The sequence below is a fragment of the Podarcis tiliguerta genome (assembly GCF_965153285.1).
Source record: "Podarcis tiliguerta genome assembly, chromosome: 2".
In the NCBI taxonomy this organism is placed as follows: Eukaryota; Metazoa; Chordata; class Lepidosauria; order Squamata; family Lacertidae; genus Podarcis; species Podarcis tiliguerta.
Window position 1 is genome coordinate 91,468,973 of NC_139535.1, and position 20,024 is coordinate 91,488,996.

Consider the following 20,024-nt stretch of genomic DNA (forward strand, 5'->3'; position numbering starts at 1 on the left):
GCTTTCCTTCTCTAAATCCACCTTGCCACGGAACTCTTGCACATTCCTATCACTTCACTGCTATGGGATAACACCATCTGATGGCATCTCCATGCCATTTTCATTTTTCTGCCATGGGACAGAATATTAAATGAAAACAGAAGACTAGAGGCCACTTCCGATTTTGCCGCTGGCAGCAACTGCTTCCAAGGAATGAGTCACTCAATGCTGCCTCTGGGCTATGGATACCTTTGGCTTTGGAATGATTGGCTCTGCTCCTGCCTCTTTTCCGGGATAACACATTAGGATCAGGAATTCTCCAGATCTTCTGAAGATCACATTCTCATTTTGGTTATATTTTTGATTAACGGCCGAAAAAGCCTCTGGAACGCATGAAAGAGCAGAAGACTCCAAAATCAAAACCCAAGTTAGAGGGCGAGTAGCATCAGGCCTTCCAAAAGCTAGATTTTAGAAAGAACAGATGGTGCCTAATACAGGAACTTGTGTTATTTGACACTCGAGCCAAGGGTAGTCCAGTAGAGTGCAGTCCAACCTCATTTGTACCATTCTTTCTCAGAAGAACCAGCCAAGCTTTATATAAACATATACGACTATTTGCAATTTAATGGAATATTGCCGGGTCCTTCCACAGCATTCATCTCTGTCTTCTTACACAAATGAAAGCAGCTTACCAAATTAAGTTGGTAAAGTATAGAGGCACACGTGAAAGGATGCAAAATTGAATGCTCTTAAAAGCTGATATTGATAGTCTTGGTTAAAAGGGGAGACTGTGACAGATCTGTGCTATCACAGCATCTCAGCTTTGGCCTGGAGGTATCAACACATTAACAACAAAAGAACTTAGGAAGTGCCTTGCAAGATCAGACTGGGGGTCCATCTACTTCTATATCCAACAGCAGCTAGCCAGATGTTTCAGAAAGCTTACAAACAGGACATGGAATTAGTCAGCATGTTAAAACGTTAACACAGACATCTCTGCATGAAATACAGGATTTAGGTGACTAGACAGTTCATTTAAACTAGCTCAAGGTACACGTAAAGCGGGTGGCGCTGTGGTCTAAACCACTGAGCCTCTTGGGCTTGCCGATCAGAAGGTCAGTGGTTCGAATCCCTGTGACAGGGTGAGCTCCCGTCGCTCTGTCCCAGCTCCTGCCAACCTAGCAGTTTGAAAACATGCCAGTGCAAGTAGATAAATAGGGACTGCTGCGGCAGGAAGGTAAACGGCGTTTCCGTGCTCTCTGGTTTCCGTCACGGTGTTCCATTGCACCAGAAGCGGTTTAGTCATGCTGTCCACATGACCTGGAAAGCTGTCTGTGGACAAACGCTGGCTCCCTTGGCCTGAAAGCGAGATGAGCGCCGCAACCCCATAGTCGCCTTTGACTGGACTTAACCGTCCAAGGGTCCTTTAACTTTTTTTAAAGTTAAAAATGCCAATACACATTTTCTCCTCTTATGAAGAGCTCAAGAGGTCTTCACCAATTGCTGTTAAAGTAGAGTGTGCTGCAAGAGAGCTCAAGAGTGCCTTGAAAAGGTTAGCTACCGTGTTGCACACATTCACCACACTCTGGTGCCTCTTGGAGTGGGGAGGCCCAAGCAGCAGCAGCAGCAGCCTCTCCCCCCCTCCCTGCTTTATGAACTGACAGATGCAGGGCAATCCCAGAAAGACCACCACTGTCCAGAAAGCATGGTCTGAATCCTAGGCCCTGAGCGGTCCAAACTTTGCTACATAGACTCTAATGCTAGATGAACTGGAGTGAGGTATCAGGTGAGCAACAACCGAAACAGGCACCTAAAGTCGCACGTCATAGATTCAAATGAGAAGCCACTGAAAAAGTGCAGCTGGGAGTGTGGGAGGCAACTGAGGAGCCCATGACATGCTGGAGAAGCCTTGAACACGGTCCTATAAGCACATTGGTCACAATGATCTTTGTCAGCGTGCTAAGCAGAGGCAATTACTTGAAGCAACATATTTCTTCCTGGATCTTTACATTACAGTATATACATTATAGTGGAAAGGCTGCAAACACCCACACACCCCCTCCAATATTTCAACAGCCTTTCTTTTATAAATCCTCCTCCCTAACAACTGAGGGACACACACACACACACACTCCTACACTTTAACAAAAGGCTGCTGCAAAAGGATGCAATTCACCACACTGCTACTTAGTTTGCCAAGTTCGTTCAGAGACCTTGAGATCAGGAAGAGGCTGTTGTCTTCTTCTTTTCTTTCCCCCCCCCTTTTTGTTTGGAGGGGTGGGGGCGGGTGGGGAGTTGGAGACAGGGGACAGGGACTTGCAGCTGCCAAAAGAGGAAGCATTCTTTCCGTTACATGAGCTGAAATGATTAGAGTGCCACAGGTCCACTGTTAGTTTGATGTTTAAAGATTAATAAATAAATGAGGGCTTCAAAGGGGACATGCGCATGAATGCAGAAATCCAAGCTACCAGCATGAAATACCTCACAACACCATCCCCCAAACACACACACACACACACACACACACATTCCTTCAAGATACACAGAAATCAGCACTTGGAAAATTCAATGGGGAAGCTAGCAGATCAAAAGCTTCCCTGACAAGCAGCAAAGAGCATCTCCGGAAAGGAAACAAACATGAGAACCACCACAGTCAAAGGGACGTTGCCTAAATGGCCTTGTCTCATTTAATACCCAAGAAAAAAGCTTTCCAAAGCAGAGGAGACCATGATCAAACAGAGAGTGAGCGTGAGGCAGCTGGAAAGCAGAGGCTTAAGTCTTTTACCTTTGATGAGATATGGTCTGAAAGGGGAACTTTTACACAAGGGTAAAGTAAGTGGAGACAGTCTACTTAAGATACTCCCAAGCCAAAGTACAGCAAGTTCTGACCACGGAGTACTAACAGTATTAGTACTCTGAACATATCTGGTGCTGTTTGGGCACATGGGACCACCCAGGACAATCATACCAGAAACTAACATGTTGAGTGGTATATATTCTCTGCTAAGAGCAACACAGAGGGACAGTAAACTGGCTAAGACTTGACATACAAACTGGAAAGGTGCAATATTCATTGTACTTGCTGTTTTTGCTCTCTCATTGGTTACACAGGCTTTGTCCAGACACAATGGGAAACCATGGTGTCCCATTCCATCTGAAGCACAGAAATGAAGGTTCAGTCTTCAAAAGGTACCTTTTGCGGCAGGAAACTCAATTGCCAAGTTTGTCCCTGTGTAACAAGTCTGTGTGTATCTGAAGAAGTGTGCATGCACACGAAAGCTCATACCAATAACCAACTTAGTTGGTCTCTAAGGTGCCACTGGAAGGAATTTTTTTATTTTGCTTCGACTAAGGCAGACCAACATGGCTACCTACCTGTATCTAAGTCTACTGGAAGATTCTCAACCTGCATAGGCTTTGCCAGCATCAGATTCACTGACTCAAAGATGTGAGCGCACCCAAAACCGCACCAAAGAATATGAAAGTAGAGCAGCAATGAGAAAAGATCCTCAGCTCGTTTGTATTTTTCCTCTTGTTGACAAAGCCAAGAATAGCTTGATTCAACACTTGGAGAAATGTTAAGATACATTGGAGGGGGAATAAATATTTAGATGGAAGCATGTGGGGCCTCTTCAGCTCCTTTGAAGATGGGACCACAGTTGTCTGCTGCCTTTCCCAGACTCTGGGATGCTTACCTCTCCTCACTGCTTCCCAGCACAAGCAGAGATCTGTGAACTGGCCTTTCCTAAGCCCCAGGACTGAGTCATGCCAGTGTGTGTTCCTTGGGGTAGAGTGGGGAGGGGGAAAGTCCAACCAGCTAAGAAAAAGCACACACACAGCTGGAGCTTCAGGGACCCCTTGGCTGGAGTGCTCAGCAGAGAAGCCTGCAGTTGATCAGTTCTGCCCTCGAGAACACTTTAAAATAATTCATGGGACATGGGGATAATGCAGCCAGCACAAACAGCAATAACAAAATATCAAAGCAATGCCTTGAAGTCTTTATGGCTTCCAAAAACTCCATGTTGCTGCCAGTCTGCACATTCGCCCTCCAGTAAATAGGCACACATTGCAGGACGCTCTCTTCAGATGCAACCCCTTTTCTCTTAAGCAGACAAGTTGACAACATTTGTTTTCCTGGCTTTGATCCCACAGTTGAAGTCTCTTCCCCTTTCTGGTGGCTATCGGGTTTAACAATAGTAGCTCTAGATGCCTTTTCAACCTTGTAAGGAAAATAAGCATCAGTCATAGCCTTGTAATTCCGGCACTTGTTCACAGAGGCCCCTGCTAGGGTAACCATCTAAGGTATCTATATTCTTTCAGCCCATCACAGTGAGCCAAGCCTTTCTGGGGTGGGGGTAGAGGAGGAACTCAACACCCCAAGACTTTCTAGAAACAAACGGTATCAGAAAGGACTCAGGGTCCGGTGACCCTTATCACTGCCTGTGTTTCAAATAATGGGATTCCTGGAATAGCTTGTTGCATCTTCAGACAAGAAAGCTTGTTAGATAGCAATGGCTGTATTGGTCCCAAAGGTCTGAACAGAAAAAAGCAGACAAAATGTTAAGACTTATTATAGCAACTTGATACACAAGCTTTGAGGACAGAACACATCAGGATAATTGGAAAGGTAGCAAAATCTCGGTTAGAAAAAAAGGAAGTGAGTGTTCTTACTCAATGACTGCTGATTGCAAAGCTGAAAGCATGTATTATTGATCGGTCCGTTTCAAGGGTGCACAACTCAAATACTAAGAGACACTTTTATAGTTGTATTAACTTAGCAGGGCTACTCTGTTAGGCTTGCAAAGGAACAACATTTTATTCCAATTTATTTTATTTTATTGCTCAGTGTTCTCTCTTTAAAAACAATGTCTTGTTAGTGCCTCTTTTCTCTGCGTGGCCCACAGCATGTTCCTGGCTCTCTGCATCCCTGTTAGGCCTCCTTTTCTCTGTCTGAAGTGCCACTGGTCCGTACTCTTATCTGCTATTTCCTTTTTCTGTTTCGCCCCTCCAGAAATCTCCTTGCATCCCTCTCCATTTTACAGCTCGCTTTCTCTCCCGCTTTAGGTCTATGTGCAGCCACTGCTAACCAGTATGGGAAAGGGAACAGCACATACTTTCCCTTTGAAAAGTTCCAGTTTCAATCCCTGGTATCTCCAGGTAGGGCTGAGAAAGACTGTCTGAAATCTCAGAGACCTACTGCAATAGTCTGACTCTGGATAAGGCAGTATTCTGTCTTCCTTTCCCTGCCTTTGCACTCCATAGCACCCTCGTTTCTGTAGCACTGCAGGTTTCTCTACATCCCATCTCTGCTCCCCACTCCCTTGCACACTGTCCTTCCCACTTGACTTGTTTCATCCCCCGCCTCCCCAGCAACTTCCTTGCTGAGTTTGGCAGAAAGAGAACCTAAGGCTTTTCTTCTCCTCGGAATTCATACAAGGTGAGGGGGCTATGTCCCCAAACTGGTGCCAACTGGACCGAATTCAGAGAGAGGAGATGCTATGAAAATGTGCCGGAGTAGTTATTCCCCTACTTGTCACTTTGGATGCAATTGGGATTGCTCCCTTTGGATGTTCTCACACAAAAATAGTAAGAAGGTGCTGTTAACATTAAGCATTTTGAGTTCTCTCAGGAGGTCACAAATAGCTATGGAGTGGTTCATAGCTGGAACCACAGGCCTTATCAGTTTCAAAGAGTCTGAAAGAATGATGTAGCTGTCCTGGCTGGACCCCTCACTTTCTGATCTCTCTGTCCTCAGCATAAAAGAAATATCATGCAATAACTTTCAGAAGTCATCCCCGGATTCAAGACGAACCTCCTTTGCTCAGACAAATGCAACCAAAGCTTGTCAGAACCCTTTTGCAAGGTTGCTACTTTTGCTGGCAAGACTTTAGTGCGGCCGCATGAGGTAGAAACGAGTTCATGGAACAGTGGCAAATCTAGGCTACATTGAACCACACACCATTAAATGGCATTTAAAGCAGCCTTCTCCAGCTTGGGAAAAATGAGGATGTTTCACTCTCATACCTGCCACATCAGCCACTGGAATCCTTTCCAGACCTTCCCTGCTTTTCTGTAGTTTAATTTTTCTCCGCTACAACCATGAGGGTCTGCAGCAAAAGCTAGGATTCTCAGGACCAGCCTCCAAACAATATATTCTGTTGTTGAAACGACAGTGACCGTGGATGTATGGGTCTCCTGAGCCCAATGCCTGGCCTGGGTTTCTGCACTGTAATATCGACTGAGACAGTCCTTCTTCTCTCCACTGTAAGTTAAGGCCGGATGCTCTAGAGTCTAGTCCAAGGATGTTGGCACCTGCAGCCCCTTGTTATTGAATTTCAACTCCCATAATCTTTGACCATGCTGGCTTGAGCTGATGGGAGTTGTGAGGTTCCCCACTCCTGGTCTAGCCTCTTCTGATGTCCTGACAACACAGCATGAAAGTGCAGAGACCTCAAGAGCAAAGAGATCTGATTATTCAAGCCCAGGACAGACATTTTCTGAAGATTCATCATACTAGCTATAACCCACTTGTTCCAGCAGGCCTTTGTCTGGCATTTCCATGAGTCTAATTAGCTCCTTTTTGTCAGTTAATCCATGTTAAATTAATTTACAAGTCTCTTAGAAGACTATTTCAAATATTATAGAGTGGTTTCGTCTATATTAAATACGGAAACTATTAAGAGCATCCCACTGAACAAGGTTGGTGTTTCTTTGCGTTTCGCTTCCATCTCCATGTGTACACAAAACCAACATAGTTTATTTTTTTACAAAAATAAGAGAAGTCTCTGTTCCAGTTCCCACATTAGTCACATGCAGACTCAAAAGCAGGAGTCTGCACAATACATATCCACTCCTGTGCCCATGAGTTTGCCGCTCAGCAAATAATGCTGGAGAAGGCAAACAGCAGGGTCCCCCACCTCAGCACTGCCCCTCACGCTAGTGCCGAGACAGGTCCAAAAACACACACACACACACACACACACCCCTCCTTCCCAGGAACACAGGGGCTTAGGCAAAACAGCCCGATTAGGACCAGCAGCCTATAAAAAGGGCATCCAACAATAACAGAGTTGCCAGGGACATGAAAGCTGGAGCAGCTTCCGCACCCATTTCTCTCCAGAAAAGAAAGCCCCCTTCAGCCTCTGCCAAGCTTTCAGATCTCCGGTGGCAGAGAAAGGCTATCCAAGCAGAAGCCATTACAGCATGGAGCATACACTGACTCAAGGCAAAAAGGGGGAAAGAACGAACGGATGAATGCATGTTTATACTGGTGATAGGGAGCAAAATGTCATCTAGAATCAGCCAATCTAAACTAGGAAAAGGGAGAGGCAACCCAGGAAGTTATAGCAATGTGATTGCAATCTCCCCCACCTCAAAAAAAGGAAGAGAATAAGGAATAAGTTGCTTGTTTGCTCCTGTTTCGATGCACCTGAACAGTGCACACGTTCATTTCTAAGCTCTACTGCAAGATGCTAGGCTGCATTGTATGTGCATCGGATGTTTTCCTAGGGAACACCCTAGGATCAGCCGGTGCAGTCATCCTGAGTTGGGCTTACTCACCTTTTAAGGAGAATTTGGGTGCAGTCCTAATACTCTAGACAACATGGGCATTTGTAGTTAAAGCACTGCAATTTTCAGTACTTCGGCTATGTCCACACACAGGTTTGTCAGTGTTTTCACAGGCTGTGTTTACTCACAACTATGCAGGGTTCTTATTCATGAGTAACTCTACTGGAGGGTAAACATTCCAGCCAACTACTTGAAAAGGGAAGACTGGGGTGCTTAGGAACAGATCTGCTTGCAGGCAGGAGTCCTTTACAAGTACATCCATGAGCAGATTACTGTACTTTGCATCGGAGGGCTAGGATATTTTTTGTTGGTCATTCCGCTCCTTTCTGTATGTTGACCACACACAGTAGGAGAACCTACTGGGACCAGAAAACACCAACTGCCCACCCTTGTACTCAAATGAAACATGAGCTAGAAAACCTGCCATTAACTCTGCTCAAGGACTGTGTGGCCACTAACTTCACACTGTTAGGGCTCTGCAGCACTAAGGCACACAGTCCAGCCATTTGTTGTTGAAACAGATTCATTAATCTAATTAAACACCCTGCTGATCTACTCCCACCGCACTCAGATTTGGAGGTAAGGTGGTCTTTATTCAGGTCTCATTTACACAGGTTACTACTACCCCTTAACCTGCCCAACTCATACCTACTATCACTTCCCTGTAAATCATATTAAACCTCTGATAATTCTATATACCAGGACTTACCTATCTAGCAACCAGGAGAACTGACAAAACTGAATAGTGCTGAAAACTACAGAGCTTTCTGTGCAAACACTGGTGATACTAGAGCACTGGATACATGATCAAATTCACTGCTATTCATCACTCTCCTTAAAAATTTGGAGGTTTGGGAAGAAAAAATCTTGAACCTCAAAAGCTATCTATTAAAACCACTTAATTCTGAAGAGTGGCCACCATCATTTATGTTCAAGCTGTCTAGCCTGGGCTGCTTTCACATTCTCCCGGCTTTTTCTAACAGTCACATTTGGTACAGAAATTTCCAAGAAAAGTGAAGTTTTGAACAGAATCCTTCCTGTTGTTTTGGAAATGAAGATTTCCAAAATACTTTAAAAAAAAAAAACATAGAAAGGAAGGTTTATCAAAACATCCTGGCCAGCTCCCTGACCTCCAACTTATTTTGCCAGCTAAAAAGCTTGAATACTTTAAGAGGGCTGACCTGAAACTAGGTTTGAAGGTTTGGAACTAACAGACTTTGAATGGGCACGAGGGGGGAAACCCCCACAGATGCTCACACATTGTGCTGCCAACCCTCAACTCGCATCTCTCTGAGAGCAATCAATGCTCTCTAGTAGATAAAATTAAATGTGGTTGCCTTAGTCATCTGAGGGCAATGGGAATGTAGAGGGCCAGCTAGATTGCAGGGGCTGCTGAAACAGACTGAGCTTGTCATCTGCAAGAGGCTTCACAGAACAGGTGCTGGAAAAGGTGTCAGGAGGAAGCTGATGCAAGGCATTCTGGAATGGATGAATGAAAATGCTTCACTGAAGCACTTCTGAACTGTGAAGCAGCTGAAAATAAATGGTGAGCAACCTGGGAAAGCTGTGCAGCTACTCTAGAGAACATTGAAATACATTCAGTCCAAAACTCATTATTGTGAAAAAGGGCAATACCGAAAAAAGGGTCACAAAGATGATAGACAATCTATGTGTGTGTTTGTGTGTGTGCAAAATTGCAAACTACCGTATTTTTCGCCCTATAGGACACACCGTCCCATAAGGCGCACCTAGCTTTTTGGGGGGGAATTAAAGGGGGGGAATTATTTCCCCCCCTAGGAGCGGGGCTGGGGCGGGGGAAGCCCGAGCTTCCCCCGACCCCAGCCCCCAGAACAGGCAACTCTCCGCAAGCCACGGGAGCCCAGCGCGGGCTCCCATGGCTTACGGAGATCTGCGCGAAGCCTGGAGAGCGAGAGGGGTCGGTGCGCACCAACCCCTCTCGCTCTCCAGGCTTCAGCGAAAGCCTGCATTCGCCCCATAGGACGCACACACATTTCCCCTTCATTTTTGGAGGGGGAAAAGTGTGTCCTATGGGGCGAAAAATACGGTAATCATAATCAGGATTAACTCTCTGGAGGTAAAAGCTGTTTGACAGTGGGATGGACTCCCTTGGAAAGTGATGTACTCACCGCCATTGGAAGTTTTTAAGCAGAGGTTAGATGGCCATTCGTTGTGGATGCTTTAGTCTCTCAGGAACTGGAGATCTGACTCCAGATTGTGAATGAAGTGTTCAGATAGCAGAGACTTTAAACGGACCATCAAAGGAAGATCACTATGAACAAGACCATTTTTGACAGTAATAATGTTTGTGATATTCTATCTGTGTTGAATTATTTTCAGATGTCCTTATATGGTCGCTGCAGCAATTATTGTCTGAACTTCTCTCCGTTAACCTTTTGCTAACTCTCTTTATGAAAACAGGAGTATTTGCTCAGAGACCTTATAGGTGGCAATATCAAGGAAACCACTTCGCTAGGAGTTTAAGGTAGTAATACTAATCTAAGAAGTAAGTCCCATTGATTTCAGTGAAGATTACTCTCAGGTAAATGGGGTTAGGATTGCAGCCTAAGACTCAAATCCTATATCTATTTGTCTGGGATCATGCTTGTAGTGTCATTCAAACCTCCTGCCTGCTTACACAAAACACAAAAACCCTACTTTATGTGTAATAATAAAACTGCATATTAGAATGCTAAAAACTCACAGTCAAAATTGGGTATATAGACCAGAAAGCCGCCATAGCTGGATCAAGGAGTGAGAAGCTACTAAACCTTCCCTTGCAGCTGTTGGTTAATATAGTCAGAAAATGCACAAAAAAGAGAGGTGAAGAAAAGCATCCTAGGTAAAGAGGAAGTTAAAATCCAAGAAGTATTCAGATATGCAGTGGTGGTGGTGGTGATGCAAAAATCTATGTTGGGAAGCAAAGTTCAAGGATAAAGCCAACATGGGAGGTTGGGTGGGATGAGTACTCCTGTGTGTTCAAGATACCTAGAAGAGCCTGACACACACAAAACTCAATCGCAGCCAGTGCATTAAATGTAAGATCCAGGGATGAGTAGTAACATTACAATGAGGAGTGATTCCCCTGCAACTCCATGTCTCTGTGTGTGTCTCCCCCCCCCCCCCCCGGTGTTACTTTTTAATTTGATTATTTCCTCAAGAGGACAAAGGTTTTATACCCCACATTGATTAAAATGGGATAGGTCAAGTTACAATTGCTTTACAGGTCTGGTTTGGCCTACAGGCTGGGCTAAAGAGGGCCAAAACGTATAGAGAAACTTCCGTTTCCAGATACAGGTTTTAATCACTAGTTTAATCAGACTCCCAGTGTGACCTTTCCCTCCTAAGGCTTCTCAGAACTCCACAGAAAACTTCTCTTATTTTCCTATCTTCCGACCACAATAAGCGTGTGGGAATTGGAGATCGTGTTGGGTGGCAGCTGTGGGCAAGATGGCACAAAACAAGGGAAGATGGGAGGAGCTGCTTTCCCAATGAGTGGGAAAGTCGCCCAGTTCAAAGGCACAAGGGACCTTTCCACTGGCACTTCTGCTATTAATTAAAATATTTCAGTGGCTTTGAAGGGGGGGGGGGAGAGAAGAAGAAAAGGCACTGAACTGACTGCTCCCCACCAAGATGACATTGTGACTCAGAAAGAAAAGGCACAGAGCTTTCTGTTCCAGCACTGAAGGGCTGCAAGCACATCCGAGCAGAGGCCAGGCTCAGGTGCTAAATGGCTCTCAGGGTCATTCTGCACCACTGTACGATAAATATGTGTTTGCTTCTCATTTGCTGTGTGCAGACATTATGTCTCTGCCCCCTATCCAAGGTCAAACTTCTGTTGGCCAAGAATCCAAAGAGCTGCTTCAAGCTCAGACAAGAGGTTTCTGCTAACCTCTTTGAATTCTAAAGGTTTTTCCTTCAAACATCTGAATTTAAAATCCCTGTCAGTTTCGAAAGCAGCTTGGCGCATAGCACCCAGGGAACTGTGGCGGTAGGGCAGGGGGATGCCTGCAGCTTGAGAAAAACAACTCTGGAGCTTCGTTGGGCTCGCGGAACTAGTTGCATGCTTCTTTGGACAAATAAAGCGTACCTCAGAAAATATGACTACTTCCTTCAGACGGTGTGATCACTGCTGTGTGGAATATACTTCCACAAGTGTTACAGGCACCTGCTTGATATTTTGGTGACGTAACTAGTCACGGGCAAAACACCTCTTCCACCTCAGTCCAGTTTTGTAAATATTTTCCATCTTTTTTTAAAAATAATAATATGGAGGTTATGCATGTACCTGCTCTATAAATTCCTGGGCTGGAACACACAAGTTTGTTTTTGTTTTTGTTTCTTTACAGAGTGGAAAATTAGGCAGAAATGAAACAAAATAAGCGAAACTCAAGAGTACCACTTTCCCCACAGCAACGCCCCACCATTTGTTGATTTTTTTTTCATTAACACTTAAAAAGCAAACAAACTCTAAAGGCTAAATGCTCCCCCCCCCCCCCCCCGTTCTGAAGAACACATCTAACCACATCTGGACTTTAAAAGGAGGCCAACAGTTGCACAGATACCCTCCCTCCCCGATCTGTTAAATGCCGGCAGAGTATAGTGCTACTGGCATTGGAAAGGGATTTGCAGAAGTATCTCATGAAAGTCAAAACGTATTTTGTGCACACTTTGATTAAGCATGCCGAACGGGCCTCAAGACGGCAGAAAACACAACTAACCGCTACATCATGCCCGGGCTATGGAGTCACCAGCCATGAACAATAAAAGCACACCCATGCTGTAAAAGTGCGCAGGCCCGACACATTCCCAGGGGTCAAGGAGGCCGAGGCCAATGTAAGCATTGTGGCAACAAACAAAACACTATTAGTAAACCATACAGAGACAGACATGTTTTGGGGGGGGGGGTAACCTAAGCTTCTTGGCAAGGAGTTGTGAGGCACTGTGTGTCAGAAAGGGGACAGGTCTTGAGCTTGAACGTAGGTAGCCATCGGTATTGGCTCTTTACACATTCAGTGCTCTGACAGCAGCTGCACTGGTGTCTCGTCCACATGGCCTGGCCAGGAAGTCATGGAATTTGGAAAGCTCCATTATAAACAACTTCAGAAGAGGTCTAATCCTTTCCTAATTCAATATGCCGCCTGAGAGGCTCTGACATACACTACGCAAACCGATTCCTGTTACACTCTGTATGACCTGTCAACCTCCAAATGACCCTTGGTATATCATACCCTGCGAGTGACAGTTTTGGTCCTGCCTCGCTTTTCTTTGGGCAGGAAAGCTGCAGTCGGTGAGGCTTGTTGGCTAGGCCCTCTCAGTTCCACTCAGCATTTAGCAAAACAAACCAGAGCTCCGCAGCTAGGTTCAGGCAAAAAGCCTTTTGTGCAAGGAGTTCTTCATCTCCGTCACAGTAAGCCTTCCTAAAAATCAAGAGCACACATTTTCAGGCCTTCCAAAACAGAGACAGACTGTTTGCTTGGCAAGTGCGCACTCTCATCTGGGGCCCGGAGGCAAGGAGATCAAAAGAAAGGGGGCAGGGGCAAAACAGAACAGGGTTGCACGGACCCGTAAGAGGGAGGAACTTCAGAGAACTTGCAAAATTACCTCCCCTAGAAGGGGGAAGTGGAGGAAGGTCGCTCCAGTGATCCTCAACATTGATAATTAACCCAAGCTTCTTGCACTCCATGAACAGAAAGAAGCGACTGGTATCAAGAGTCAAGATCCAAGTCACAGAGACATGGGAACACAGGGAGTTGCCTTCAGCTGTCAAGACCACTGGCCCACCTAGCTCAATATTGTCTACACTGACCGGCAGAGCTCTCCAGCGTAGCAGACGGCGGTCTTTCCCAGCCCTGCCTGGGGATTGAACCCAGGGCCTTTTGCATGCAAACCATTTGCCTACCATTGAGTCACAGCCTTTCTTTAAGATGCACACACCTGGGATGCAGGCATTATGGGGAGCTCACGTTCCGATCTATACCTTCTGAAAAGGATATCCGTATCACAATACTCATGCACCCTTTTAAAGTGAAGCAATGTTGTCCAATTTGGAAAAGCCTCCAGGAATTCAGTTCATATAAGCAACATTTCCAGTTACCCAAGAATTCGGAGCATGGTGATCGCAATGCCACAACAATTCCCACATCTATCAGGAGGTACACACAACTGTCAGGGAGGGGAAAACCCCCATTCACGAATCCTTAAACTTGTATAGCTGGAAGGAAACAGCCCAATTCATCAGCATCACCTCCCAGCTTCTGCAATCAAAGTGCTCCGTATGGTTAGTGTCACGAGACAACGAGAAAATGTTTTAATTTTGGATGTAACGGCCTTTCAGAATCTTCTCACAAGAACACTAGTGAATACTGTGGGCATGTGTAGCCCCTTCTCCCTTTATTTCAGCTGGCTTGCTTCTATGCTAAATAATTCAATTTTAAGCTGCGCTTATATGCATACTAACTCCAGAGAAAGCCCCAGTAAGCACAGTGGGCAGAATTCAAGGTAGTGCTAAGTAGGGTATGTGTGGGGAATGAAGTCCATTTGTGCAACAAGACTTCCCCTCCCCTCCATGCCCCCCCAAACCTGTTCTGTGGGTTCCACCAACCCTTCAGAGTAGATTTGGGGGATATGAATATAAGGGAGGGAAGTCCCATTGTGCAAGCTGACCTCATTCTGTGCATGTAACAACTCAGTTGAATTCCACCCAGTGGGGCTTATTTGCTTCACTCGCGGCAAAAATGGCCTTGCCAGAAGCACTTCTGCTCAACAATGGGAAGCCCTTGTAACATGCCAGGTGCACAAGCAAAGGGAAGCACTTTAGACTCCAACTGCAGATTTTCACCTACCTTTGGCTTAATAGAGACCCACAGGAGGCAATTATTCAGGCCCTTAAAAGCAAAACCAGAGTAGAGGGCGTTTTTGTGATAAGAAAAACAAACCAAACAGGAAGAGGCATACAGCCATTACCTGAAAGAGGGTCAAACTGTCATCATTCAAGATGCATCTGGGAGGTGTAGTAACTAAAGTAAAACACAAAGTTCTCATTAGGAAAAGAGAACAAGAAAAATATATAAAGCTCATTTAGCAAAGGGTTGGGGAATGAGAGGGAATAGGGCGGAGGAGAGAGATAGAGGTGCAGCTCTATCTCTTATAGCTCACTAGCTGTGGCAATTTAAATTAAAAGACCTAGATGGTGACAGTAGGCCTGTAGAACTGGCATTTAAAAAGTTATAAAACATAAATCTGAACTTACATAGATAGAACGACATCTCTGGATCTGCAAGCTGGCTTTTCACAAAGTTCCTCAGAGCACCAACTGTCAAATAAAGCATGAAAATCGGTGTGTGGATCAAAAGATATATTGTGAGCAGCATTCTCTTTACAGCACTGACCACATCTCCTTTGCTGCAGTGCTTAGAAAAGAAAACCAATGTAGTCACTGCTTTAAAGACACATGGAGAGGACAAAGCAAGAGGAGATGTCTTGATTGGTCAGCACCTATTTTAGGTTCACCAAAAGGAATTGTAACATCTGTCTATGCTTTCAAGCTTCATCACTGCACATTCTGTCTCTATAGCTGGAAGTCTCCTCCCCACACTATGAACACCCCAACACTGAGACTTCAGCATCCTTCAATGATGGGGAAAAAATTATCATCCTAATCAAGATCTGGCTTGGTTTCCCCAATGCAAAGTCTCAACAGTATGTTCCAATTCTTCTGCCCAGGAATAAATGAAGAAACTTCCCTTACAAATCTTCCGTCTTATATTAACTGCCAGCCCAAACCCCCTCTGCCCCCAATGAGCAATTCAAAAGGATTGGCTTCCCTGAAAGGAATAACTGAAGTGGTGTTCAGTTTTGCTATCGGAGACCCTCACAAATGATTTTTCCAGGCTATGCTAGATTGAAAGATAGATGGCGTAGCAAGGAACATGGCTGCTTCTAAAAGGAGCAAAAACCCAGATTCAACACAAAGCAAAATGTCAGGGGACTGCCATGGGAACAGGGAAGGGAAGCAGAGGGGCAGTTGGGTTACAGGGAACCTCCAAAAATCTTGGGAAGCAGTTCCTCTTCCTGTGGTGGGGAAAGCCACACCTCCAGTGGGGAAGAGGGGAAGGGACCAGAGGATGCTGCTGAGAGCCTCAGCACCGCTCCTGGTCAAGCCAGCCAGGAGGAAGCACGCTTCTCCATCGCCCACCCTGCGCAGAGGTGTAAAACGCAAAGAAGGAAGGAAAAGGCTGGGGGTGACTAAGCTATTATGTTGGGGGATGACCCGGAAATGACCACTCCCGCATTCTGCTAGCGATTGAGGCAGACATGAACTTGTGGTTCTGCACTGTAAATAGTTTTGCACCAAAATAAAACCTGTAAAAGACAGTCCTGACTGATTACTCACGAGCAACCACCATTGCCATCTGACACAAAAGAATGAGCAACACAAACAGTAGTTACCCAGGGTCCTATCTGCCTTCTCCGCCCCTCCTTCAATATTCAAATCACTTCCCTCAAAAGGTACAGGCAACAATGGTAGTGTTTAAGTGTTTACAGCAGATAAACCAGCCAGCTATCTGTACAGCATTGTGTAAAGCCTCCTATCTGGTATGTTCTGCCTGCCCCGACTCAGGATCCTAGGAATACAGGGGCTGACGCACACATCTCACGCCAGCAAGGCAGAAGATTCTGGATCTTACTTTAGTCAGGCCTGTGCAAAAGAACTATCGCTTTAGAGTTCCCTCTCACAAGCCTAAGGCCAAAGGAGGAGCAGAAATTCATGAGGAGGAACGGACATCTAGTTCCGTAGATGGGGACAGATGCAAGGCAGAAAGCATAGTTGGGTGTGTGCCCTGCCATGCCGCAGGAAGTTCTAGCCTCTTGCTATTTAGAGGTGCAGGAAGCCTGGTTTTGCTTTTGGCCCCTGGCACATTTAAGAAGAGTGGTTGATTCAACTTCTCTTCAGTGTTTCCAGCTCCTTTTTTGGGCTCTGGTTGAAACTACACTAGACCAACACCCTGTTGTTCAATGGCCTCATCTGGGCATGACTAATGCAGCGGTAAGTGGCCTGGAAGATTTGTCCTCTTTAGAGCACAAATCTCAGCCCTCCTTCATTCAGATCACAGTGCTTGAGTTTCAAGCTTTTAAAGCACCGCCCAAACAAAACAACTAGAGACATTGCAGTGTAACTATCTCAAGTCACAAACCTTAGCCTGGGAGCAAGGAACTTTTCTCTATTTCACTGCACCTTACTTGGGGGTGAGGCAGAAGCTGGGAGGGAGATACACTCTTCTTACCTGTTTCACTGGGATGGAAGAAGCCCTGTAGAATGTGACGATCTGGGAAGTAAACTCTCAGTACCACCTAGTTGAAAACAAAGAGCAGGAGCCTACTCAAGTAAACCATGGTCAAACCACCTCTGCCTTTGGGACAAGACTAGCTCATTCTGAGAAACTGATGCCTTTTCATGAATGAGCAACTGTGACTGGTTGACACTATATATGGGGCTTTCAAGATACTTGAAAGGGCGATTTTAGAAACCCACACCAACAAGAAGTTGTCAGGAACAACAATGGATAGCTGGGGTAGCACGGTAGTTGAGACTGAGTTATGAATCAGGATGCTCCCAGTTCAGATCTTACCTCTGATATTAACTCACTTGGTGACCTTAGGCAGGACGTTCTCTTTCAGACTCAGCCCCCACCCCCCAGCAACCTTCTGCAATATGGAAATACTAATTATGACACCTTAGCAAACTTTCGGCACACTTAACACAGTATCTAAATGCTAAGTACTATTATAGCTTCATTCTGGGCTCCACCACTGTTCCAAGAGAGCTACTGATCTCAAATTAAAGGAAATAAATGGGGCAATGAACCAGGGGAGCAGAACAGGCAGGATTCCCATCAAACCTTCAGGTATAAGAATCCTGCTAAGGGCACCGCTATAACCAGCTAGCCCTGTTTGCCATTCATTTGGTTGTCCCAGAATGTAAGAGAAGATGGTTCAATGATGCCAGTAACCTGAAGTCGGTACCTGAGAATTTACCATCCACCAACTACCTTTCTGTTCCTCATTTTGTGAAAGACCCAAAACAAAACATTACCTTTGGATAGCGCTCAAGCTTGTCCTTCAGCTGAGTTTCTCGCTGAGCTCGTGTCATCAAGGGAGATTCTTCCAAACGCTTCCTAGGAAGAGGGAAAGCTTAGCAAGCCAGTATAGTCACAGATCCATACAGCCAGGGGCTGCCACTCCACACAATCTAGTAACTCTCTTATCTGCTTAAGCTCCATACATTCTCCTTCCTGCTCTCTACCTCTGTGTATGTTTGTCTAAAACAAAACACCACTACACACTCCCAAAACAAGATTGCAAAAGAGGCAGATCTGAGAAACTCTGCAGCAAAATCATTTTAACCAAACAAATCTCAAACATATTTGAAAGTGGCTGAGCATTTTTGGTTATGTTCAAATGTGCCTCCAACCTACAGGTTTGCACCAGCACTATACATTTATAACAATTTAAGATTAATGTTTGAAATAATGCATTTTGTAATTTTTACTTAGTTTAGAAAAAAGTCTGCTGGTAACAGCCTTGCCAGATTTCCCCCTTGTGGTGTAGAAAAGAAGTTGTGACAAGCATATAAACTGAAACTATGCAATATGTGTGCTCGTATTTTGAAAACTCCTCACACAGGTACCCCCTGTGCAATTTCCAACTATTCTAAAATCATGGGGAGGTGCAGGGACAGACTGTACAGTCTTCAAGAAGCTTCAGCTTTAAACAGAAAGCTCAATTCAGCCTTCCCTATGGTGCAACAAATGCCATACCACAATACCAAAGGAATGATTGGAAGTTAAAGAGGGAAGTTTGATTCATTTGACATTTAATTCAAAATGTTGATTCACCAAGACTGATGAGCGGTAAAGGATATACTGTAATCAGAGAAGTTAAAAAACAAAACTGCAGATGCAGCTCAGAGGTGTTCTTCCACAGATTTCACAGCTCCACAGTTTAATTGTTTACTTTAAGAGATGACACAGCACTTTTCGTTTAAATTACTTTACTCCTTCACTTTCTTAAACTATTTTTTTTAAAAAAAAAACTTTGCAAAGCTTCAAAGAAACACCTCCAGTGAAACCATACAAATATTCACAAGCTTAAGGAACGATCAAGCTAATCCTTCCATTTGTGCATTAGTCCTTCCATCTAAAAGTTTTTTTTGGGGGGGGGGAATCATGAAAAACATGTATTGAAAAGTACCTTCACTTGTGTTAACACCATTTGTCTGCTTTGTGACCCCCCCCCCCCACATTATTGCACACTCTGTGTAAAGACCAATTCACATGCAGGCTTTGTTCCAATTTCTAAAATGCGACAATCTGTTATCTTTGCGATCGTCAGTAAAGTTTACCTAAAGTAAAGTCTTCAGATTTAGTTTTTTCCTTCCAAAATCCAAGTACAGTATCAGTGAGATCTAATGACAGCCTATGTTATAAATACGTAACAGTATTGGGGAGTATATTAGTAATGTGACAACTACACACGCTCATGTTTATCCCAAATATTATTCAGGAGTGGCAAGGCAACTGTCAAGGGATGAGGAAATGTAGAATCCATCTAGGTCCCCCTAGAAGTTTGTGGAAGAACACAAAAATAAAGTTGGCACCGGACTCATCCCTCCTCTTGTTTATATTGCCTGATCCACAATTGGTGTAATCTCTTTCATTCCTGTGTCTTGTGTAATCCCATTTCGTTGCCACAGCAGATGAAAATTTCAGTTTTAAACTGGAAAATATTGCCACAGTGTAAAAATGAGAGGATTCTGACATGGATTTGCTTTTTGGCTTAGCACCTGATGACTTGCATTGTGGTCAAAGGGAATGAAATGGGATTGCCAATATATAAACAAAGAAATCATGAGCTTTGCTGTCCAGTCGTCTATCTTTTTTCCAGTGTTTATAACAGAGGCATCTAGTAGATGACATAAAGTGTATCAAGAATTTCTAAACAACTCTGTGACCTAGACACACTGGCTGGAGGTACTGGAAAGCAATAAGGCTTACGAAACTGAAACATCAACTAGGAAAATAGCAGCCTAGATAAACCTTCAGCCTTGCAGGAGGCAACTGTATTTGTCAGCTCCTTAGAACAGAGGTGTGTGCCTGGAATAACTACTACAACCTGATCTTAACACTCAGAAAGAAATTAATGTTTCCCCCCTTTTGCTTAGAAGACACATTCCCCATGCCTGTAATTTGAGCAAAAAAACAAAAAAACCCTTCCCTATCCAATTTCAATGAAATAGTTTCTTTATCATATTACAGCTTCACACTAACTTGGGAGTACACCCACTAAATTCAGAATACTGTACTTTAATTCTTCTAAGCATCATGCTGAGTGGTGTCTGATTTTATGCTAATTTCCTGAGCTCTTAGGGAAATATATTAAAACACCATCTGGAACAG

At 44.5% G+C, this 20,024-nt stretch overlaps 1 protein-coding gene across 2 annotated transcripts in view; it reads right to left on the reverse strand.

Moving 5' to 3' along the window:
* The window catches only part of ASPSCR1 (ASPSCR1 tether for SLC2A4, UBX domain containing), a 66,124-nt gene that overhangs the window by 6,279 nt on the left and 39,821 nt on the right, over positions 1 to 20,024 (reverse strand). For both annotated transcript variants that reach the window (XM_083430198.1, XM_083430199.1), the window contains exons 9-12: positions 17,663 to 17,744; positions 16,854 to 16,920; positions 14,819 to 14,881; positions 14,533 to 14,585 (exon numbers count right to left, since the gene is read on the reverse strand). In XM_083430198.1, the coding sequence (XP_083286324.1) occupies positions 14,533 to 14,585; positions 14,819 to 14,881; positions 16,854 to 16,920; positions 17,663 to 17,744 (265 nt within the window). The remainder of the gene's footprint in view (positions 1 to 14,532; positions 14,586 to 14,818; positions 14,882 to 16,853; positions 16,921 to 17,662; positions 17,745 to 20,024) is intronic.